The following is a 24278-nucleotide window of genomic DNA, read 5'->3' as shown; positions in this document are numbered from 1 at the left end:
TTGCTTGTTCATATAGATATCATGGGCCACTCATCCGCCATCACTATCTTTCCGATCCGCATGCCTACAGAACCTTCAGCAATCGTTCAAGGAGGACAACATGATCGCTACGATTCTCAACGGAATTCAAGTCGCGTCAATACAAGGTTCGTGTAAAATAGGAAATCGAGTGTGAACGCGACATATAATATTTCGTCAATCATGCATTAATCGATGAAAATAGTGGGTCCGCGATGACGGAATTCCAATCCCGCTGCTGTACCAACGTGAATGCGAATTCTGTAATGGGAGGCTAACCCCATGTCCTTTTCATTCGTTCATCTTACTTGTCGGTTCCCTATTTTGCGCGTGCTTAATTAGTCTCAATTAGGGACATAATTGACTTCAACTTTTCTGTGGGCTTAATTGTCCGCGTACATCAATTAGGCCCACATCGATGACAGAAATTGGGCCGTGATGTAACAGCCTGGCCCATATTATGCAGGCCCATTAGCGCATTGCGAAAAATAGGAAAATCGACCAATCTGATTGGCGGTCGCACAGGATTCACGTGGTCCCTAGGGCAGGCAATCGAAGCCGTCCTAGGAAAAGATCTGATTAAAGTAAATGGTTAATATCACGAAAAACCCCAAACTGGTTGTGATAATTTTATCATAAATTAATTTTTTTACTATCAAAAATCTTAAATTGATATACCTGTGACAATTTTACCCTACGTTAGTTTCCGTTAAATTTTACTGTTAAATTACTTTGTTAAATGACACACAATAATTGACGGATATATATTTTACCATCCATTTATCACAAGTGTGTCAGTTTGTGATGTTTTTTTGCATTAATTCAATTTAACTGAAATTAGCGAAGGATGAATGTATTATACATGTACTAGTTTAAGATTTTTTGTAATTAAAAAAATTAATTTATGATAAAATTATTATAAATATATTAATTTTAAAATTTTAATAATTAAAAAATTAATTTAAAATAAATTTATTATGAATATATTAATTTGAGATTTTTCGTAATATCAACTTAAACCAAAATGCGGCTGCCAGCTGTCTGTATGCCGCTCTGACATTTTCTTCTCTCTCTCCCGGGGGGCTCGCTTTCTCCACACGACTACTACTCTTCGCCATTTTCCATGGAAGCAGAGCAGAGCAGGCGGCGATCCAGTCGCTCCTCCCTTCCGCGTCGGAGGCGGGAGGTGGGTTCCGGCGGCCCGAAGAGATTGCTGAAGCGGCCCTCTGCTCGCCGGCGGCGAGGAGCCGCATGGACCTGACCGTCTTGTCTCCGCGCGGTCGCTCGTCGACGGTTGGCTTGGCCCAAGGATGTGTTCCTGGTCATCATCTTCTTTGTTTTCTTTCTTCGTGAAGATGGGTTACGGAGGAAATGGGTCGCTGAAGAGCATGAGAAGATCGGAGCTTGATGAGCTGAATGGAAGGGTCCGAGTTTCGGGTCTGAAAATGGTGTCCGGTGGGTGGAGCGAATGGGCAAGTGGGTCTCCCCTGCTCCAAGCCTCCCGAGGTGTCCTCCGATGCTCACGTCTGCTGTGACGAATGGGCTCTCCCTCCATGTTCGTTGACCAACTTGCCAAATCGAGAATTCCTGAAATTGTCTGGAATGGACAGAAAAAGCTCTGGACTTTCCGTCCTATGGGCACTGACGTAGCTTCTCCATTTCGGTCCCTATCTCTCGTTTTTTTTTTTTTTTTGGGCTCCGCCATCGGATCGAGGTCAGTTCTTTGGGACTTTTGCTGGTGATTCTCAAGTGAGATGAGTATGCTGTTCGCAGTTACGGAGCAGTCGAAACGGAGGAGTGATTCTCATCTCTTGTTCGTGATTTCCTTTGGTCTGTCGTTTGATTCGGCAACGCCCGTGCTAATTCGAGCGCGTCTATCTGGTTATAGATGGGTTTGAGGCACCATATGAGTCGATGAACTAAGCTCCAGTTCTTAGTCTTTGTTGTAGCTGAACTCGTCTTTTTTTTTTTTCTGTTCGACATCGTACTTTATCAGGGTGCTTCTGCTGATTGCGTCTCTCGTCCCACACTCTTCCTCTGTCTTCTCTTGCTTTGGATCAGTTTTGAGCTTGCCCGAGAATTGTTGGCCTTGTTTGAGAGCTTCGAGGACTGTCAAAAAAGAGGCTTGATTCTGAGTAGCCGTATCATGCTCCTTGGTCGATCTCTGTCCTTATGCTTCATGAGGAAGCAAATGTTGGAACACAGACCGCAAATTGCAATTCTCAAGTTGAAATATTTATCCAGGAATTATAATATCTACTTGTTTCCGTAATCTAATCCCGTTTCCATATTTTGGGGCCACTTTGCTTAGATAATGAATAACAATTCTTCTTTTAGCCGTTACTCCAAGTTTGTTCTGCATTTGCGTCCTCTGTGATGTTCTTTCCCATGTTATGGAGGGGGAGCTAACACGGTGTTTCGGCCACCGCAATTAGATCAAAATCCCAACCTCATTCAGTAGGATAAGGCTTGGTCACTAATGTTGTTATGGTCAGGTTGAACTGCTGGGAGGCTGTCTTGGTGGAGATGGGCAAAACTGATGCATCCGTGATAGAGCAGAGCCTTTTGGCCTACTCAATTGAAATGTAAGTATGTAGATATGTCAGTTCTTGTCGGACGTATTGATAAAATCACTCCAAGCTGTTTTTCATTCATTCAACGATAGTTACAATACTAGGCTAAAGTTAGAACAAGACCAGTTCATCCTTGAAATTTAGTGATGGATGAAAAGATTACTGTCCTCTTCCATTCTTGACTGTCATATTCAAATTCTTAATGTTGCCAACTAGCAGCATGCCCTTGGGACCTTCATCACTTCAACATGAATTCCATTCTAGGCTCCCATCATTATCCTATATTTTGTCTCTTTGCCAGGTCTGATAATATCTAAAACCAATGTATGTGTTTCTCTGTTTGCTGTAGGGTCCATCTTTTTGTGCACCATAGGAAGACTCACTAGAATAGTTCCAGCAATTTCCAGGCTAGACATTGCTCCATGTGACACTTATTTTGCGGTTGCACATTGCCATTATGTAATTGTTATGGGAGCCGTTTTTGCTTTATTTGCAGTATTTCGCTATTGGGTGGGTAAAATCTCTGGTCGGCCATACCCTGAAACTTTAGGCCAATTCCATTTTTGGATCATTTTTTTCAGTGGTGACCATCCTCTAGATGTAGCACTTATGTATCTCCTCATTCTTAGTTCTGAATTGGGGGATGCATCAACATGAGCAATGACTTATAAAATTGTGCTTTAAATCCCCTATATTTGCCTTTTGTGGATAAACTTGTTTCTTGCAATTATTATTCTCTAATTGTCTGATGATGTGCTGATGGTTGCCTTATGCACCCTCACATGGAGTCTGCTGTTTGTTCCTGGAGACAAGGTACTTGCTTTAGTAATGCTTTAGAAATAGTTGAACTCTTAATGCACTTTATTATTTTTTACCGTTGTTTCCTATAGCAGCTTTGATAGGATTTTCCAACTGTATTTTGATTTGCAATTTATTGTGGCACGGTGGTTTACATTTCTTCACTGAAAAGATCTCCTGAATTTATAATGGATTTTCACTGCGGTTTCCTTTTATTGGCTTGTTTTACTTACTTTGTCAAATTAGTGAACCACTAACTCTATGCGAATGTATGCACCTTCTTTGGTTACAGAGGAAGTTTCTTCTCCTTATTTAAAAAGGGCAGCACATTGGTGAAGCTCCCACTATGCACGGTGTCTGGGAATGGTCAGACCACTTTGGGTCTAACATGCATAGCCTTACCTTGCAATTTTTGCAAGAGGCTGTTTCTGTGACTTGAACCCATGACCTCCAGTCACACGGTGACAACTTTATTGTTTGCACCAAGGCTCTGCATCATTTCTCATAAATCAATTTTTTCTTCTGTATTCAAATGTATCAAAAAAATAGGTAGAATAGCAGCATAATCTATCAGAAACATCCATTCATAGATCCCGACAAGCTTGAAATAAGTAGGAAATCAATGAAAAAGTTGCTTCCTTTATTTCGCAAATATAATCATACATAGCAGTGATATCCATTCAGAGCAATCAGAAATAACGGGACATCATAGAATTACACCATGCCTCAAGGTACATCCACTAATATCTTTCAGAGTCAAATACTATATCTCACTCACGGAAGCTTGACTGTAGTTTCTGCTCTGCTAACTGATGGTAATGAATGTCTCTCTAGCACCCTTAGCCACAAAATTGTGCTACTGTAGTTGCGATCTGATTTCAAAAGTAAATAGTAAGAGATCATATTTATGGAATGCTGTGACTATGAAGATTAAAGTTGCACTTTTGGAATTCTAGGTTACCCCAATTTTGTCACTTTTGCTGTATATTCAGGCCTCGGTTGGCTTAACTGGAGATTCATGGGTGAATGTGAGCCATACACATCACATGTATTGTATGATATGGGGCAACTGTTTGCTTTAGTCACATCACTTGCCCCGTAAACCTGACACCAAAGCATCATTTTATTTAGCCAAAATATAGTTTAAATAATGCATAGTCCAACTTATTTTACACTGACTCCTACTGTGCTTCAACTCAGAGATTGAGATATCCAGACAGATGGCTTGATCTGGCTAAGTTGGTTGTGACTCCCATAGGTTTTATTTGGCTGTAACTCTCATAGGGTATGGATGAAATTAGGTGTTCATAACAATTTTTTTTTATGGAAAAGATTGTAGTGTCTTATGTTAGAATTTCCCTTCATGGAATTATTTTATAAGGTAGAAAAGTTCTTTGCTGTCTAATTAGTACCTTGTATTGTAGTTCTGTGTTTTCATGGCCAGTGAGATCCACCTTCTTGTACAGCTCTCTATTTTCCTGATGCATGAGAGCTCCCTGAAATAAATTGAATTAGTGCTACTTGATGTGAAATCGGTGGAAAAGAGTTTTTGGGTAGGAGATTTTAAACTTCTGTGAAAACCTTTCTGTTAAGTTCTCTTATTTCTTCGATCAGAATTTGATCCTGCATGGCAAAACAATACAGCGATGTAAGTACGTATGCATGTGGTGCAGAATTCAATGGACTTCGAGCAAATATGGGGTTGAGCAGGGATGCACAAAAAGGAAATTGGTCACACCTTTTTCGTACGAATACCCTTCAAGCTCATTTCCAATCTGTTTTCCAAATTCTGCAGTTCTTTCACATTGAGACCAGATAGTTCTTGTCCCATGAATTGCCTGCATGTATGGAATGAAGAAAAGAAGTCCACATTGTTGACTTTTGGTTTGATTTATTTTCAGACTCGGATTGATTGAAGTACCCATGAACTTATCCAATAATTACCATAAGTTTTGTCTTTGAAATCCTGAGTTGGGCATGATCTACTTAGCAATCTGTTATATCTCAGTGCACATTTTGCATCCTGTGATATTGGTGCAAGTTTTCGACCAAAAAAAAAAAAGATATTGGTGCAAGTGACGACTTGTTTTTTTCATGTCTTCATTTCAGTAAGAGATGAATTCTCAGGGAAGGGGCATTATCCATCTATAGTTTGCACTCTTTCATTTCAATTGTCAACCTACGTCCATTCTTCTTAGCACAGTCAAAAATTGGTCACATAAGTCTATGCCAACCTCCTGTTATTCTAGCAAGACCACTAGATGAAACACTTTGGTCGCTGCTCTTAATTCTGTTTTCTTAAGCATAAGAGACGTGCCACTTCAAAAGTTTTCCCGGGCATATGAGATGTTATACCTGTGACATTCTTGCAAATGCTGCAGTTGTTGCTTCAGGCATGCTAACTCCATTTGCCAGAACTAGTGAAAAAAAAAGGAGATCATTCTCCTTAGTGTGATAGAAATGATAACGGGAGCATCTAGATTTAATCACGCAAAAATTCGTCCCTGTCGTATGAATAGAACCCTTAAATCGTAGAACCCTTACTAATGCATTGAGGACAGATGACTCTGAACGTAACTAGCACAATGATGTAGAGTAACTCATATAAGAAAAGGCAACACATGAATGTGACGTGATGATGAGTTGCTAGAAGATCGAAACGTATCAGCTAGATGGAGAAGTATCTCTTCTGATAAAAGAAAGCTAACAAGAATAACTTGAGTGTTACCTTGACTTCTGAAGCTGGATTGAGAAGTTGATATTGTTCCTCTTTTAGCTTTTTGTAACGTTCAACTACAGAAGTCACGCTGTCAAGAACCCAAAAAACAGTAAAGCAACATAAGACTCACTGAAAATTATGATGCGTCGTTATATTATTGCTACGGCTACATACAAACCAAAAGAATGCAACATTATAGAGCTGAAGTATATCTGGAGTGTTATGTGGCCTACCAAAAGCTTCTGCCAAGATTTGGACATTTATTGGAATTCCTAGTTTCTTGTCAAAATCCATATTTCTCATCTGTTCATCTACTTAATCTATGTTTTTGTCCACAGCTATTAGCAGTGATATCTTCTGCAGCTTTACCTTTGCCTTTGGCTAGGTTCATGGGAGAGTTTGAAAGATGAATGCAACGTCAAAGTAAACATTGGGTCATGCCGCAGAACATTTTCGACTGCCTAAGTGTCCTAATGAAGAACCAACATGGTCAAACTTTGCTGTCATATTCAATTCATAAAAAAAAAAAAAATTGGCTTGACGTGTTACGACAATCACTAATTACGGATTAACTCAGTTTAGCCGGGCTAGCATAATGGAAATATGTCGGTCGCTCAAGTCCTGGTACCCACATGGCATCCCATTTATGCAATAAACTTTATATTGTAAATATGTTAACTATTAATGGATCGGTTGGTTTCTGCCATAAAGTAATCACCCAAACTAATATTTGGCTACTAAATTCCCATCTACCTGCTCAATGTTATGTCTAAGGTCGATCAAGCAAGTGAATGGCTTCTCAGCCTCTTGCTTAAAAGAGGCATAATAAAGCACTACATTAGCTGCATGCTCGGTTATAAAAGATCAGCTGCAACGGCAGCTTCTGCAGGAATTATGTTGAACTGCGATCAAGTCCCACCCCAGGGAAGGGGTAGTGTTAGAGCAATCCAACAGGACAGACGTCCAGATATGATCAGTCAGATCTTTCCCATGCACATTAAAACCCAAGAATTGTAGTTGCACTAGGTCTGTAAGGATGACACTGACACATAGCGTTCCATAGCAACAACCATGGGCAACCCCTTGCCTAATGCAAAGTTGACCGGATGTCCGTGAACGATGAATATGTATATGACCAATTTATTTAAAGATCCGATCTTAATATGCATCAGCACATTAGCAAGGTAAAACGTGAGGAATTACCAATTAAAACAATAAAAAAAAAGATCCGTAATTTTTCAAAAATCAACTTCCCCGGTTGAGGAATGTAGTGAACAATAACGGTTGGGGAACATCCTAATGGAACAACTAAAGTTGTAAAAATACCCATGAGCACTGCAAGATCAACCCTATAACTATTTCATCTACCACATGCTTTTTTATGTTTAAGTTCATCAAACCCTATGTCATGGCGCTACTTCAGCTTTTTTAAAGCAGCAAACAACATGCTCCAAAGCACCACCAAGGAGGAACTAAGTTGGAGTTGGTCTTTGAACTAATTATCAGAGCTATGATGCATATGGAACTTACTCTATCTTACAATCACCCAAGAGAAGACCTTGTGTGTACAAAGCATGATAAAGCAAGACTTAATTAATCTCCTGACACAAGAGGTTATCGATTCTGCATACTTGTGTTGTTTAATGCAAACTAGTGTTAGGTTATTATGACGTGAAAGGTTTATGTTCCTCACATGGATCTGTTATCCTTCTCGCAAAATCATGAGTAGCTCTGGGGTTCAATTCCTTACAATGAGTGGACAACATCACTTGATAAGACACAGATACACAGAGCTGAAATATGATGCAACCGAACGCGACTACCTTGGAACCGGTACTCTTTTGCATGTTTTGACCCATTCTCAATGTTTAAAAAATTATCATCACATTAAAATATTTTTTTTGTAATTAAATGAAATGACACGAAGAACCGACATAAAAGGCGATAACATGACATGAGCTGGTGGTAGGGTGTTCGGTGTTCTTACAACTTAGAAAAATCATCCAATCAATCATTAACTTATTGTACAGATGTCAATCAAGTCCTAAACTTTCCATTTTTTTTCCAATTTAATCATAAACATTTGCGCAAAATTCAAATGTAGTCATTCCGGTACTACATTCAAATTTCGAAAAAAGGGTGAGGACTAAATTGACAAAAAAAAGTTTAGAACTGAATTGGTATCCGTACAATATATTTAGGATAAAGTAGGCAATTTTCTCTATAAAACTTCTGCCGATTCTTATAGTCAGTAAGTGATGTTAAAAATCCAAAGTTAAACCAGTTATATCCCCGACCAAAAAAAAAAAACCAGTTATATCGCTTCCATCCATTCAAAAGCATAAAACTAGTCCAATATGAATTCATTTATCCTTGTACTAAGCAAAAGAGAACAAAAGACTGGGTCAATGTGATTGTCCTACACCTACACGCCCAAACACCCCTCTCCAATACCAGTCGGGCAGTACCACCACGTCGGATGCTTGATGCTAGAACTTATTCTATGATAAGGTATTTAATGAAAGTTATATATATCTTGGGGAGGGTTGAACAACACTAAAGATAGTAGAAGTTACATCTTTTATCAATGGTTTAGCATGAAGAAATTCATTGAGGCCGTAAGACAGATGAAAATGGAGAAGCAGTCAGATATGACCATATGTCGAGAAAAAAGCGGAAGTTGTTGGCATTTCAAAGCAATAGGCCTATCTTCTTCCTAAAGTCATCTGACTGAAACCTTGAAAATTAAGAAAACTTTATATGAGTGGATCAATGAAATAGAAAAAAGACAGTAATTAAGGCCATTAAAAAGATGAATGGAAAAGCAGACAATTTTATGACCCTATGTCAATAGAAGAGCAAAATGTTTTGGCTTTTAAAAGAGATAGGGATATTCCCATCGAAAAGTTTTATGAATAAGATCAAGAGAGTAGAGAAGATGGGAAACATTGCACAATCAGTCCTAAATTTATTTAACGAAAACCAATCGATTCTTATGCATTTGATTGAACCAATTTAGTTTTAAATATTTGAGTGACAGTACAATCAAGTTCTCTTGGCTGAACTTATTGTACAATCAAGGAACCACTAAACTAAATGTTAATGCAGCCATTGCTATGGTTCTTCTGGCCAAATTGTGTTGGTGGGTATTGCCGTTGTAACTCGAGATGCTAATGGGGAACTAGATGCCTTGGGCAAAGTGTTTCTGCGGGCTCGATCATTCCAGCTGAGGGCAAGACTGGAATTGGGATTTCTCGAGGGAATTAGGTTCGAGCATGACGGATCGATTTGGCGATTTAAGGGCTGATTTCGGGCTATTATGCAAGACCAAGAAATGACACCATTTATCTAAGCAAAAATGGCGTCCTTTGGTTGAAAATCAGACCATGTCACGCCATTGCCGCTACTTGTAGGACAGCTAGCGATGAATGGAATACAACAATTAGATAAATCAGGCAAAACTTCGTTGAGAGGACTTGATTGCACTTTCTATCAAGGGTCTAGCACTACATTAGTTCAATTAAAAGGTTTAGGACTTGATTGGTTTCCATACAATAAGTTTATAACTAATGGTGAAAATTTCCTTAGAAAATGTTATAGGGGATGTTAAGAATTTTGTGACCTATAGGGAGATCGAATCATCATGTCACAAAATGAAGTTAAGACATGAAGCAGTCATTGAGCACATGTTCAAGCAAGAAGCATGAATGAATTTAGTTTGCTATGGAGAAAGATCAATATGGTTAAAAGGTGGAGGATATTTTCAAGAAGCTAAGAGGACATAAGGATTTGTCCACAGTTTTGCATAGATATGGATTGAGCATATGCGTCACCCTAGATGTCATCAAAGGGTTTTTAAGAAGAGAGATATATATGTTGTAGTGTGCATAAAAACGACTATGATCATGTATGACTGAAGTTGTGACTTCCTAAAGAGACTTGATTTCCTAGAATCAGAAAGAAGATATCAAGGTTGTGCTTTAATATGCAGGATAGGTAACTATTGCTTCTATCAATCATGTCTTTGGAATTTTTTTGTTTCTTCCTTATATAAAAGTTATGTTTCGATGTGTATGATAGATAATTCTTGCTTTTATCAAGTGTGTTCTCAGAAATAGCAATTGTTTGCAGCTTGTTATTGTCATTTCTTGGCAATATGGAATCATTTATGTTTCATGTTTCAATAAATAGTCATTTTTGAAGCGTACCTTAAAATCTAAGTACCTCTACCATCTTAAACATTACAGATCAATCTAAATCAGATGAGGATTTAATTCTGGCGATTACATGTCAACATCTACAAAATATTCCAACATATAATTTAAAATTACAGATGCCTCTCACTAACAAAGTGTGTCAAGTACACCCTTAAAAAACAAGTTAAATTAAATGATATTAATAAGAACATAGCTGGTGATCGTTTCTAAAAGGAAAACGATTTATGTCAATTATAGAAAAGTTTAACATTGTTTTAGTACATTGTCTTGCAAGTAAAAAAGATTTATCCCGGTAATAGGAATCGTGAATAAAAATTATACTTGGAAGTTTCGTTTTGTGTTAGATATATAAGTAAAGATTCAAGATGGTTGAAAAACATATTACTGGAAGAAAAATAATATGATTTTAAATGATTATTATCTCTTTGGTAATGTGAAATATTGCTGTATTGGACAATTTATTTATGCTTCTGAATCAAATCTCTATCTTTTATTGAAGGCATGCCATCATTCATACTCAAAGTAAGGAAGTCGATCAAAATATGAACCTTTTATACATACTCAAATCAGTCTTTGTAAATTTATTCCAAGAAGAAAGATCAAAACATCATGGTTACCTATTACCTCCATAGTGCAGTAAAACAATCAGTGAACTTATTTATCGTGTTCGACCAAAAAAAAAACTTATTTATCGTGGGTGATGATACTAAAGAAAACTTTCTCTTACTAAAACTACTTACCATATACACAATTGATGCAATCTAAGGCAAATCATGTGAAGGGAAATGACACAGATTACTTTGGTCTTTTGAAGGGATACCGAAGGAAGACAGTCTGTTTATGCCAGTTGCACTGAAGTGGTCCTTTCATTTTTCTTCTCGTGAAATAAATTAATTAATTAAAATACATGAAAGCAGGCAATGACCATTGGCACCATGTTTGCCTGCCAAGCTCTTCTAAAAAATTTCTCGATCAAAGAAGCAATACAACAAAAGACAGGAAGATGTAAAAATGCAAAAATAGAATGAATGTCATCAAATATATGCGGGTGAAAGCAGGAAACGCAAAATCAACTGAATTTGCACAATGCAATGACATTGCTACCGATAATTAATCTGAAAGTCCAACTGTTAACGCCAATTCATCAGCCGAACTATACTAGGGGAAAAGAAAGGCAGCTAAAGAAAAGCTAAGAAAAAAAGATATGAGAGCCAAAACAAGAAAAGAAAGTGTGTATACTAAAATTAAGACTCTCTTAGTGACCAAGAATAGAGAGAAAGAGAGAGAGAGAGAGAGAGAGAAGTGATGATATCTAACCTAATGCTTGATTGCACTTTATCTCAAAGGTTTAGCACCACATTAGCTTAATAGGTATAGGATTGGTTGTGTAATTTTCCCCAGAAATGTTATCAGGGATGTTAAGAATTCCATTATCGATAAGGAGTCCATTAAGCAAGAAGCATGAATGAATTTAGTTTTCTACGAGAAAGATCAATATGGTAAAAAGGTGAAGGATGTTTTCGGGAAGGTAAGAGGATCAAAATAAGGATTTGGCCGCAGTTTTGCATAGATATGGACTGAGTATATGTGTCACCCTAGATGTTATCAAAGGGTTTTTTAGAAGAGAGATGTATATGTTGCAGTGTACATATAAACTACTATGATCACGTATGACCGAAGTTGTGACTTCCAAAAGTGACTTCATTTCCTAGCAGCAGCAAGAAGATATCAAGGTTGTGCTTTAATATGCAAGATAGGTAACTATTGCTTCTATTAATCATATCTTTGGAATTCGAACATTTTTTCCTTATATCAAGGTTGCGTTCCGACATGTATGATAGATAATTCTTGCTTCTATCAAGTGTGTTCTCAGAAATAGCAATTGTTTGTAGCTTGTTATGGTCATTTCTTGGCAATATGGAATCATTTGTGCTTCATGTTCAATAAATAGTCATCCCGCGTACTTTAAATTCAAAGTACCTCTGACATCTTAAACATTACAGGTCAATCTAAATCTGATGAGGATTTAGTACTGGTAATTACATGTCAACATCAGCAAAATATTCCAACATATGATCTAGAATTAGAGAAGGGTCTCACTAACAAAGTATGTTAAGTACACCCTTAGGAAACAAGCTAAAGTAAATGATTATTATAAGAACACATATGGTGATTGTTTCCGAAAGGAAAAAGATTGATGTCAAATAAAAAAGGGTTTAGTATACTGTCTTGCAAGTAACGAAGATTTATTCTAGTAACAGGAATCACGAATAAAAGTTATGCCTGAAAGTTTCGTTCTCTGCTAGATATATAAATAAATATCTAAGATAGTTCGAAAGCATATCATAGGAAGAGCAATAATATGATTGAGATGATTATTTTCTCTTCAGTAATGTGATATTTTGCTGTGTTGGACCCATTTATATATGCTCCTGGACCAAATCTCTATGGTTGGTTCAGTTGAAGGCATGCAATCATTCATACTCAAAGTAAGGAAGCCGATCAAGAAGTGAACCTATAGTCAAAATTAATCTTTGTATATGTATTCCAAGAAGAGAGATCAAAACACCGTGCTCTCCTTTTAACTCCGTAGTGCACTAAAACAAATAGTGAACTAAGGGATTAATCGTGGGTGGCGATAATAAAAGAAAACTTTTCCTTACTAAAACCGCTCACCATGTACACATCTGATGCAATCCAAGGCAAATCATGCAAAGCGAAGCGACAGATTACTTTGGTTTTAGCCATGAATGACATGTCTTTTGAAGGGATACTGAGGGAAGACAGTCTTTTTATTCGAATTGCACCGAAGTGGTCCATTCATTTTTCTTCTCGTCAAAAATAAAAATATATATAAAAATACATGAAAGCAGGCAATGATCATTGGCACCATGTTTGCCAGCCAAGCCCTTCTAAAAGATCTCTCGAGCAAAGAAGCAATACAACAAAAGACAGGTAGATGTAAAAATGAAAAACTAGAATGAATGTTATCAGGCATATGCGGGTGAAAGCAGGAAACGCAAAATCAACTGAATTTGCAAAATGCAATATCGCTGCTGATAATTAATCTGAAAAGTCCAACTATTAACTCCAATTTATCAGCTGAACTATACTAGGGGAAAAGAAAGGCAGCTAAAGAAAAGCTAAGAAAGCAAAGATATGAGTGAGTGCCAAAACAAGAACAGAAAGAGTGTATAACAAAATTAAGACTCTCTTAGGGGCTGATTGATAACCGGCCAAACAGTACCCGTTTCTATTCTTTTTTCCCGAGAACAAAAATCCGTTTGGTAAATTTTTTGTTTCCAGGCACAAATTTGTTCTTAAAATCAGTCTTGGAATAGAATTCTTGATTCTGGGAACAAGAATCAGAAATGGAAAAGAAATTTTTTTTTCTTCTTCTTCATTTTTCCTAGCCTGTAACTGGTCGCCGGTGTGCTAGGGCCGGTCGCTGGCCACCGGTCACAAGCCCAGGCTGACGACGGCGAGGGCTAGACCCTCACGGCCTGGGCGAGGGCCACCCTCACCGGATTTGGGGAGAGCCGCCCTCACCCAAGCCGCGATCTGGCGAGGGCAGTAGCAAGGGTCCAGCCCTCGCCCTCACCCACGCCCTCACCTGTGGTCAATCGCCGACGTCGGCAACGGCGACCTGGCCATGGGCCAAGGAAGAAGAAGAAGAAAAAAATAAAAGGAAAAAAAAGGAAAAAAGAAAAAAGAAAAATTCAAAAATTCAAAATATTATTAATAAAAAGAAATTTTATGTAGTTACCAAACGTATTTCTGTTCTTTTTCTATTCCAAGAATAGAAATTTTGGGCAATTACGAAATGCCTTCAAATACTTAGAAATTATTTCCAGAAATGAAATAAAAAAATCATTTTTGAGCAGAAATTGTTTTCCAGAAACATAATGGTTACCAAACGCACCCTTAGTGAGTAGGATGAGAGAGAGAGAGAGAGAGAGAGAGAGAGAGAGAGAGAGAGAGAGAGAGAGAGAGAGAGGGGTAATGATATCTAACCTAGTGCTTGCATATTCATAGAGCTTGCCAGTACTGGAGAAAATGATGAGCCCAACCTCAGCGTCACACAAAATTGAGAGCTCTCTCGCTTTCTTGAGCAGTCCCGTTCTCCGCTTCGAGAATGTTACTTGACGATTTGCTGTATTGTCGATCCTCTTTATCACAATCTTCCCTCTCCCCATCTTGATTACCACCACCCACCTCTCTAATCTGCGCAATACCAGCTCTAGAGTTTCCTTATCACTCCAATTATCCGTCAAATCGACAATGAGTAGAGTAAAAAAGTAAAAGAAAGAAGCTCTCCGTCACCTATACCCTCTAGATATCAAGAAAACATACGGGGAAAGAAACCACTACAATAGTGAAGAAGCGAACAAGGAAGTATATTCAAGATTGAAAGATACAGTTGATTCTTAAAAAACGAGCGTCACGACACGAAAGAATTCGAAGTAACAACAAAAACAAGCTAAAGGAAGCTTACTCATTTGGAGGTAAACGCTGGACAGTATCAGCGACGGCAAATGCAGCTTTTTCTGAATAAACTTGGGGGGGATTTATAAGTAAATGAAGTGTAGAGAGAGAGAGAGAGAGATAGAGATAGAGATAGAGAGAGAATTTTCAATTCCGGGTTAAGAAAAACCGCTAATTTGCAAGAAACATGGAGCGGCTATGTGCTTATAAAACAGCCAAGTGGGTCTTAGCGTGGAGATCAGGTTTACAGCAGAAGACCCACGCTCGCGAGTGTCGGAACTCTCCAGTACTCGCTCTGTCGAGGCAGTAACAAGTCTAGTCTACCGAGACAGGTTCAGGGCGTTGTCCCAGCCCGGACAGTGAGATCTCTGTCCACAAATTCCAGCCGCTGGGTGGCGAGTACCGACGACCGATACTCGAGCGAGTGGGAAGAAAGACGGAGCGCCCCGGCTTCCTGTGGACCTGGAAATAGGAAATTCTGGTGACGTGTCGATGGTTACCAGCATCTTTCTTAGGCAGAACTAATAGATCGCTGACACGTCATACTCAGGAGAACCAAAGGCTCCTCAATATTCCTTCCTTTCGTTTTTTGTTTGGTGCCTCGCCCTACCTTCTCTTCTTACGACATCGCCGGGATTTGGCGAACGCATGTCACCAATCACACCACTTACAAAATCAAATTCTTAACATATTTTATGAACTTTGGATTGAGATGCCACCCATAATTTCTTCTCCTTTCGGAATAGTTAAGTAAAACTTTTTCATCGGGGTGAACCGAACATGGCAATTACATTTGCCGTTTCCTTGTGAATTACGTTGCGGTATACTTTTTTCCAACAAGGGTTTGGCGGTTTAAAACCCATTGCCATACCAATCGCCCAAGCTGGTCGTTAAAAGGCTTAGTCATAACCTTGGATTCTCGTAAAGGCAATACTTTCCATGGCCATGTTAGTCTAGCATAGTAACAACGCAATTACAAGGTGATAGGTAGACCATCGTGACCAAATGGGAATCAATCGAATACGCGAATACTCCAACAGGCTCGGACAGCCAATCTTATCTTTAGGGATAAAGAAAATGAGTGGCAATAGTTTGCTAGTAGTTATTAAGAACAATAAAGGTTATCCATTTTCCCAAATATTAGGCTAACAATGTTATTGATCACAAGGTCAGCCCTTCGGAAAGTATTTTATGTATAGCTTAGTATCATGAAGGTCCTGAGTTCAAATCTTTTCAGATCCTATTTGCCTCCCTAATTAAATATGTCCACGCTTAGTATTAGGCAAAAAACCAGACTAAGCGTGAGGGAGAGTGTTAGAATAACGCATTCATTTAATAGCTTAAACTTTTAGAACAATTAACAATGGTTTCGCAAAATTTCACAGTTAGAAACATTGCCCAAGTAATATGCATCGAAATCGAATTTGCGTTTAAAACCCTCTCCTACATTGACTTGTTCATATGTCACTAAAACAAATGATGTATTCGATGTACGAAATACTTAATCCTCAACTTTGAACGTCAAATGAAGAGTTTCTAGATTATTAATGCAACTGCTAAAAAATCCACTGAAAAAAAAAAAGAAAGAAAAACAAGACTAAGTCCCGAAAGTAGGGCGTGCTTTAACAAGTGAAGTTTTCCCACAAAGAGGCAATTAAATAACTCCAAGAGGCATCCCTCTTGATATTGAAGAATAATAAAACCCGACCAAAGTCGACGATGATCACAATAGAAATTGACTGTTGCCTTAGGGACCTTTATCTCACTATTACAAAGTTTTGACTAAATCAAGAAGATAGGTTAAGATAGCTACATGCTCTGGATTTTAGCGAGTACAAGGGGGGGATAAAGAAGAAAGTATAATGCAACTAAAAAACCCTAGTTTTCCGCCACTTGTTGCTTTCCTATTGCTGGTTAGTTTGGTTGGAGGTTGCAACTGTCAACCATCAAGTCCGGCCAAAGTGAAATTAAGAAAAAGTATCAATCTTTGTTACCACTTAATAATGTGAACCTCAACACTAGCTAAAACTAGAATAAAGATACGATATCAATTCCCTGGACTACTGGGAAAGTCCATATGTTGGGTCATATGATTTACTTGGCCAATTAGGGAAAGTCCCGGATCGAAACATTGCAAGCAAGATTCCAACTTAACCATCCACGCTTGTATGCGGATCAAAGGAATAAAGATCTTGACTATGTGAAAACAGAATCAACTAGCTATTGAAAGGAAAGGAAGAATATAAAGAAAAACAATTAGATAAAAGTGGTCCAGCGCTGAAAATCACTTGATTCAACGTTTGGTTGGATTTTGGCGCCATATATAATCTTAATTACCTTTTTTTCATAATTTATGTATAATTTCTGCAATTTCTCTGACAATGGTTACCTAGAAAGCAAATTCAACTCTGAAACCCGGAGTAGATTAAAAGTATGATGCACCTGAAGTGCAAAAGTTATCATAAAATTTGCTATTTTTACGTAATGCCTTACGCACTTCGTCCCGCAACTTATCACAATAAGGGAATATTTGGACAGTAAACTAGGACAATGTGAGTGATCTCAACTTTCTTGCATTGACTATGTTCATCACTCTACTTTATTTAGTACAATCGTACCTCTCACACTCCACAAATCTTTATTCTATTTGGGAATTGTCGTCGAAAATAAGTTGTAATTGGTGGTAACCCATGTGAACAAGATTCTGCAGATTAGTAGAGAGATACGATATTCATTCTACGAAAAGATTATACAATTTAATATGCAAAACCTAGGACTTTGGGACCATACAAAAAGAGCCTTCCTGAGATTTGTGAATATTTATTAGCTTGCAAGAACCTTGGACCCAAGTGCTAACTGGCCAAGTGTCAATCATAAAGAAATCATGCAACTTCATGGACCAAGCAAAGGTACAAAAGCGACATGCTTTGATTGTATAATTTATTGGAGGATCATTATCCCAACAATAGCTACACATACATTCAATTCTTTTCCAAGTCATGCCATCAATATCAAACCTTGGCAGTTTCGATCCACAATAAGCAGCGGGACCTGACCCTTGAATAAAATACTTCTCGGGTATGTGATTCTCGTTGGACTTTTATTTGGTATACTGACGATGTAAAAAAATTCGGCAAGTATGGGGAAGATATAAAATACAGTTTTTAATTTTGGTTAATTACTTCTTTTCATCTATATCGGTTGTGCATTTACTGAAAGTGCTTCTTTTTTGAAGTTCTGTTTGAATCTTTAATTGAGGTACAGAGAAAGCATCATGGATGTTCTATACAATTTGTTGACTTGTCTTTGTTGACCTTTACTAGATTGGTCAAATTTACAACCTTGAATGTATCAATCCTTGGCAACGTACAAGATCTAGGCAAGAATGACCCGCTGTCTAGCTAGGAGGGCCTATAATTAATTCCTAGTTTGACTGATAGTGATCTGAAAAAAGGCAAATCACACACTTTCTTGCAAATACGTCCTTGTTGGATTGACCTAAGATACAATGTCTTCCATTTTTACTAACTTTAGTGCCGAATTAGGTATGACCTTTTAAGTCTAAGTCTAACAGCAAGGATGGTCTACTTTTTACTACATACAAGGAGTTTATGAACTTGATAAACTCAAGTTGACATAGGAAAAGATACTAAAACCAGTAGAAAAGAACTTTATCTCGAGACCTCTCGTTCTTTGTTACACTTGTGATTAGTATGTAGAGAGATTACGCGGTTTGTAAACAATATAAAGACTTATAAACTCTACAGAATATAAGCTACATCAAAGATGGCATACTCGCCACTAGTTTTAAGTCTCTTTGCTTTCTCCATTTTCGAAAACCAAGGAACTTCTAAACAAGAACCTGAAAGGTGTTGTATTCCTCTTATGGAAGCAGCTCTCTCTATTTGACCCCCACATCTAAAAAGATGTATATGGCATTGATCAATAGGTTTGCTTTTCACACTCAGAGATTCTCATCCTGAATTTACATCATTTGAGTTCGAAGTTTCAAAAGTTATAATAGCAAGTGGGTTCGACGTCAGTAAGTACGAGGATTATTCATGAGGACAGATTGAAAATCATATTTTGAAGAACAATTGGCAAGCTGTAAAGGGTCTTTCTTGAGTGATGTTTCCCATTATAAATCTTTCCCCTCGTTAATCTCGGCAGCTTTCATCACGCCGAGCCGTACTCATTTCTGCATTTCTAAAACTGAGGCTCTCTCTCTCTCTCTCTCTCTCTCTCTCTCTCTCTCTCTCTCTCTCTCTCTCTCTCTCTCTCTCTCTCTCTCTCTCTCTCTCTCTCTCTCTCTCTCTCTCTCATGAGTCAAGCTAATGCTTTTTATTCCTAAGTAAGAAACTTTGTACTTTGTGACCACTCAAAACTCTTTCACCTTTTGCGAAAATTCCTAATGAAGCATGAATATATAGTTGCAAGTGAAACCCCACCTTTTCTTCCCCTCTCAAATCTCATAATTCGCGCCTCTCTCCCCTGGACAAATCTCTATAATCGGTCTCGATATTATAAATTTATGAGCACATCGTACGACTCTCACGGGCTTAGACAACGCGAAATACGCGCTTTACAGATAAAGATCAAACCTGCTGAATACTCGGGCCCTTTCAAATAATAAATTACTCATCAGTGGAGCTTCATCATTTCACGATCTGACGGACACGAGAGAGAAACTAAATAAAATAATTAAAAAATTGTCATTAGGAAGGAGTGGTGCACCAAAAAAATCTTTGGAGTGACTTTCATGCTCAAGTGGGCTTTGAGAATTAGGTTATTTATCTCCTCTTGTTCATTAGTCTCTAAGGATAGGTAGATGTTAGTTGTTCCACTGTTACATCTCTATAATTTTTTTCCCCCAATGAGCTGTTGCCATACCTGAAGCTCAGCTTTCTGGGATCCTTTTGTGAGAGAACTCTGCAACATCTTTTCTTTGTTCCTAAAGAAAGGCCATAAAAAAGTTCAAAGTTCAAGAGACCGGTGTCGGCCTGCCTGCACCAGATAACCCCATACTGCTCTGATAAACTTGTACTCGTCAATGGCAATACATGAGCAGCGTGCTTTGTGAGTCGTTCAAGAAGAGGAAACCGGTTTGGTTTAATGATGTTTTATCGTATCTCCATCTTTCCAATCCGAGGCATATTCGGCCTGCGCAGTTCTCCATTGGGCTTGTGTATTTTATGGGATCACTCCTATTTCGAGGTGGATCTTCTCACATGTCTTTACAGAGAGCATGTAGTAATAGTTTGATTTTCCTTTTTGTCTTGTTCCTCTAACAGGATCTCTATGCTCATGTGAGTCGTCGTCCAGAGATTAGACCTTCTCAGTTTTAGGTGGGCTATGTAAGATCATCTCTTCTTCAGCCCATAATTCACTGCAGAGGATAAGCCGACGAAAATGATTTGTTGCCCAAACAAGATTTGACTGGGAGACCTAAGATCAAGGCCGAATATAAGCCCCATTCGTTCCCTTTCGGTACAATTGCACCGGAGTTCCTAGTTAAATTCGACCGATGAAATTTTTACGGAAAAATTATTTAAAAAGTCTTAAATTTATTGTATTTATATCAATTCAGTTCTAAAACTTTTTTTTTTGTCATAAACCTTTCAATTATGCTAATTTAGTCATAAAAATTTTTACGTTTTGCAAATTGAATCAATCTATTTTTTTTGTCCTAAATTGTGTCAATTTAGTCAGAACGACAGTGTAGGTCGCGCGTCGTTAGTCGAGCTAATCCAACTCTATGACAACCAAGGCAACCACACCAGCTTCACCACCCATTTCTCCTTTGTCATTGACTCGCTCAACCGGACCAAGTATGCCGATGGCCTGACATTTTTCCTTGTGCCCAACGGCTTTTCCCTTGCGCCCAATGTCACCAATCGTCGTCTACCCAAGCTTCTCGCGGGCAGCAATCTCGGGTTGATAAGCAGTGAAGAGCAATTAAGCCAAAGTGTGGGTTCTTTCGTCGCGGTGGAATTCGATACCTTCTCGAGCGTTTGGGATCCAAAATTCGAGCATGTGGGTATCGATGGCAACTTTCTCAAATCTGTTGATCATGTGAAGTGGAAGAGTAGTATTTTAGAAAGGTACAAAGCAGAGGCTTGGATTAGGTACGACTCGAGCGCAAACAACTTAGAAGTCAAACTTCACGAATTTTGGAGATAATGGTATGGTCGAAATTGGTACCCTTAATTATGCAATGAATTTGAGCCAAACCCTAAGTGGGTGGGTCATTTTTGGCTTCTCAGCTAGCACCGAAGGCTACATGGAGTTCCATAAAATCCTTTCATGGGATTTCACCACATATTTGCCACATACAAATGTCATGGACCGTAATTTTCTCGTGCCCTTGTGAGTGGAGCTTGGAGTTATCGGGTGAAGAGGGAGTGATGTAGAAGGGATTAAAACAACTAGGTCGTGGGAGTGGTGTAAGGATAGTTGGTCTTAGGAGTTCTAGGACTGAATGAATATATCCTTAGGAGCTCTAAAGGCGGGATTGGCCTCCCATGCATAAACTAATCAGGAGCTGATGCCGCTCTTCAATGGGGCCATGGCAGATCGAAACCAGTTGTATGCCTAAAGTATTATGTGTGTATCGTTTGATGGACTAGACGCCCGAGCTATGCCAGGCATTGTAAGATCTGATACGATGAAGTTATTCACCGTATTGTTCTTTGGAACAACTATAGAACGAGGGCTGGCCTGGTGTAAACAACCCACCAAGAGCCGCAAGGGCTATTCCACGGCCAAGGAATTGTTCGCCCGTGATAGATGGTATCAGAGCAAGATCCCTCCAGTAGGTGAGTTAAGTCGAATAAAACTTGTGGTCTACCCGATCCTTCAAGGGCGGAGAGTAAATCGCCAAGGCAAACATGCTCGGACAAAGTATGGCTTTCAACTTGCTTCAAGGATGACAATAAGGGCACAGTAAAGAACCGATTCCTCATTGAATAAGGAAAAACATTCCTTGATCGATTTGGCGAATCTCAATATGAATCTACTACCACGTTATCAACAAGGGGAGAAACCTCCATTGGTCTGCTGAGATCATGAGAAAGTAGGCGAAGAATGGTGCTGCAAAAAAGTGCAGTTGGCAAAAAAATGCCACACTTGTCGAGGAAAGCACAACTGACCGAAAGTATTGAACGGCTTTGATCGAGAAAAGCCACTAGTGAAGTGAAGTTGTTTTGTAGTGCGAGCATCCACCACTCATGTAAACCTGGAAAAAATGGCATTGATGGGCAGAAGCGACGCAGGGAAGCGACAAAACAGCCTGCAACGAGGGCATTGCGGAATTGAGTGGGGGAAAATGTTATGGATTGTGATTCTCTCTACTCTCGTACTCTTGAGAGTGGAGCTTGGAGTTATTAGGTAAAGAGTGAGTGACGTAGAATGGATGAATACAACTAGGTCGTGAGAGTGGTGTTAGGACAGTTGGTTCTATGAGTTCTAGGATGGAATGAATATACACTTAGGAGCTCTGAAGACGGGGTTGGCCTTCGGGAGCTGATACTGCTCTCCTAATGAGGCTATAGCAGGCCAAAAGCAATTATGGTGCCTAAAGTATTCTACATGTATTGCTCCATGGACTAAATGCTCGAGCTATGCTGGGCGTAGTACGATCCGATACGAGAAAACTATTCGTCGTATTATTCTTTGGAACAGCTATAAAACGAGGGCTGGCCTGGTGTGAACGACCCACCAGGCACCGCAAAGGGCTATTCTACAGCCAAGAAACTGCCAGCCCATAACACAAGCCTAGAAGTCCCCTTCAATAAACTAAACACTCATGCTTCAAATAAGGAAAGGAGGAACAATGCTTTAATATTTTGGTTGTGTATTGGTGCAAGTGCTTTGGTTGCTAATCTACTCATTGGTTGGCTTGTCCGAAGTTGGAGAAAAAGAGTAAGAGAAGAAGGTGATGATGATGTTGTTGAGGTAGAGATCTCTATTGATCGTGACTTTGGAAAGAGAACAAGACCTAGGAAATTCTCTTATGATGGATTGGCTATTGCAACAAGCAATTTTGATTAAAAAGGGAAGCTAGGAACGGGAGGATTTGGGGGTGTTTACAAAGGTCAATTGAAGGATTCAAACTATGACCCAGTGGTTAAGAGGGTTTCGAAGGGATCGAGCAAGGGGTTAAGGAGTACGTGTTAGGAGTGAAGATCATCAGCCAAATGTTACATCGAAATCTGGTGCAACTCCTCGGATGGTGTCACGAGAAGGGGGAATTGCTGCTAGTCCACAAGTTCATGCCGAACGGGAGCCTGGACCGGCACCTCTTCAAAAGGGGCGGCCCTTTGTCGTGGGAGAAGAGGCACCAAATCGTTCAAGGCCTTGACTCGGCATTGCTCTACTTGCACGAGTTTGGCAATTAGTGCGTACTGCACCGGGACATCAAGTCGAGCAACATTGTGCTGGACTCTGAGTTCAATGCCAACCTTGGGGATTTCGAGCTCGCTAGGCTCGTGGACCATAGCAAAGGTTCGCAAACCACAATTAAAGCAGGGATGAGAGGATACATGGCCCTCGAATGGCTTAACCAGCAAAGCAAATAAGGAATCAAACATATACAGCTTTGGAATGGTTGCTCTCGAAATAGCATGCGGAAGAAGGCCGGTTGAACAAGTGTAAGAGAACCACCAGCCATTGGTTAGTGGGATTAGGATCCCTACGGATTGGGAAAGATTCACGAAGCAGTCAATCCGAGATTAGCAGGAGAATATGGGAAGCAATAAATGGAGTGTTTGATTATCGTCGGGCTTCGGTGTGCTCATCCGGACTCGACACTCCGTCCATCGATGAGACAAGTGATCAACTAGTTGAATTTAGAGGCGGCAATGCCGATTCTCCCACCTAAGATGTTCTGAGGTGCATTGCTCCGGTGCTAGATATCATTGCCTTGATGCTTGTGTCGCCAAATATCACTACCTTGATGCTTGTGTCGCCTTACACCGCCACGGATTGCAATGGTTCAAGCAAAAATCAGAGCTCAAGCATTCCATGCACGATTATCTCCTCAAAGGATACCGCTTCCTCTGGACCATCTTCACCATCGCATGCCCCATTGACTACTATTAGTCAGTGTTGTTTTGTACGTATGTTTTCGCCCTCTTGATTTACTCCAAATCAATCGTTAACAATAGTATTCCACATATTTGAATAAAGTATTCTTAGGTACGTCGCTCCGTGGCTAGATATTACCGCCTTAACGTCTGTGTTGCCTTACGCCACCATTGATTCCAATGGTTCAAGCAATAATGAGAGCTCAAGCATTCCATACATGACTATCTCCCCCAAAAACACCATTTCCTCTCGTCTCCTTCATAAACTATAAGCTAGAGCATTCGCTAGTAACAAACAGTGCAGTTACACATCATTTGTGCAGTTAGTTGACCCGGCCTAATTATGTGGTATTCTCCTTTGCTAGTATTGACAAAAGAAAAAACA

General features: G+C 39.2%; 1 protein-coding gene and 1 long non-coding RNA gene across 4 annotated transcripts in view; one reads left to right on the top strand and one right to left on the bottom strand.

Moving 5' to 3' along the window:
- The first annotated feature begins 1067 nt into the window (after positions 1 to 1067).
- Positions 1068 to 4945, top strand: LOC130136837 (uncharacterized). Its single transcript, XR_008815549.1, has 2 exons — positions 1068 to 3404; positions 3682 to 4945. It is a non-coding gene; the product is annotated as an uncharacterized LOC130136837 (long non-coding RNA).
- Positions 4016 to 24278, bottom strand: part of LOC115679758 (MADS-box transcription factor 23-like) — a 25622-nt gene continuing 5359 nt past the window's right edge. The window contains exons 1-9 of one of the 3 annotated variants that reach the window (XM_056307265.1): positions 14821 to 15825; positions 14340 to 14549; positions 6118 to 6196; positions 5745 to 5806; positions 5128 to 5227; positions 4971 to 5012; positions 4802 to 4885; positions 4351 to 4493; positions 4016 to 4261 (exon numbers count right to left, since the gene is read on the bottom strand). In XM_056307265.1, coding sequence (XP_056163240.1) covers positions 4246 to 4261; positions 4351 to 4493; positions 4802 to 4885; positions 4971 to 5012; positions 5128 to 5227; positions 5745 to 5806; positions 6118 to 6196; positions 14340 to 14521 — 708 coding nt within the window. In that variant the 5' untranslated portion in view covers positions 14522 to 14549; positions 14821 to 15825 and the 3' untranslated portion in view covers positions 4016 to 4245. Of the gene's footprint in view, positions 4262 to 4350; positions 4494 to 4801; positions 4886 to 4970; positions 5013 to 5121; positions 5228 to 5744; positions 5807 to 6117; positions 6197 to 14339; positions 14550 to 14820; positions 15826 to 24278 lie in introns of those variants that run through there. The other 2 variants (XM_056307264.1, XM_056307266.1) reach the window with 2 other exon arrangements.

This window comes from Syzygium oleosum, unplaced genomic scaffold, assembly GCF_021117445.2.
Source record: "Syzygium oleosum isolate NSW1041296 unplaced genomic scaffold, Sole_v2.1 Sole_v2.52, whole genome shotgun sequence".
NCBI classification, from domain to species: Eukaryota; Viridiplantae; Streptophyta; class Magnoliopsida; order Myrtales; family Myrtaceae; genus Syzygium; species Syzygium oleosum.
Note: the sequence above shows the minus strand (reverse complement) of the source record. Positions and strands in the feature narration are given on the sequence as shown.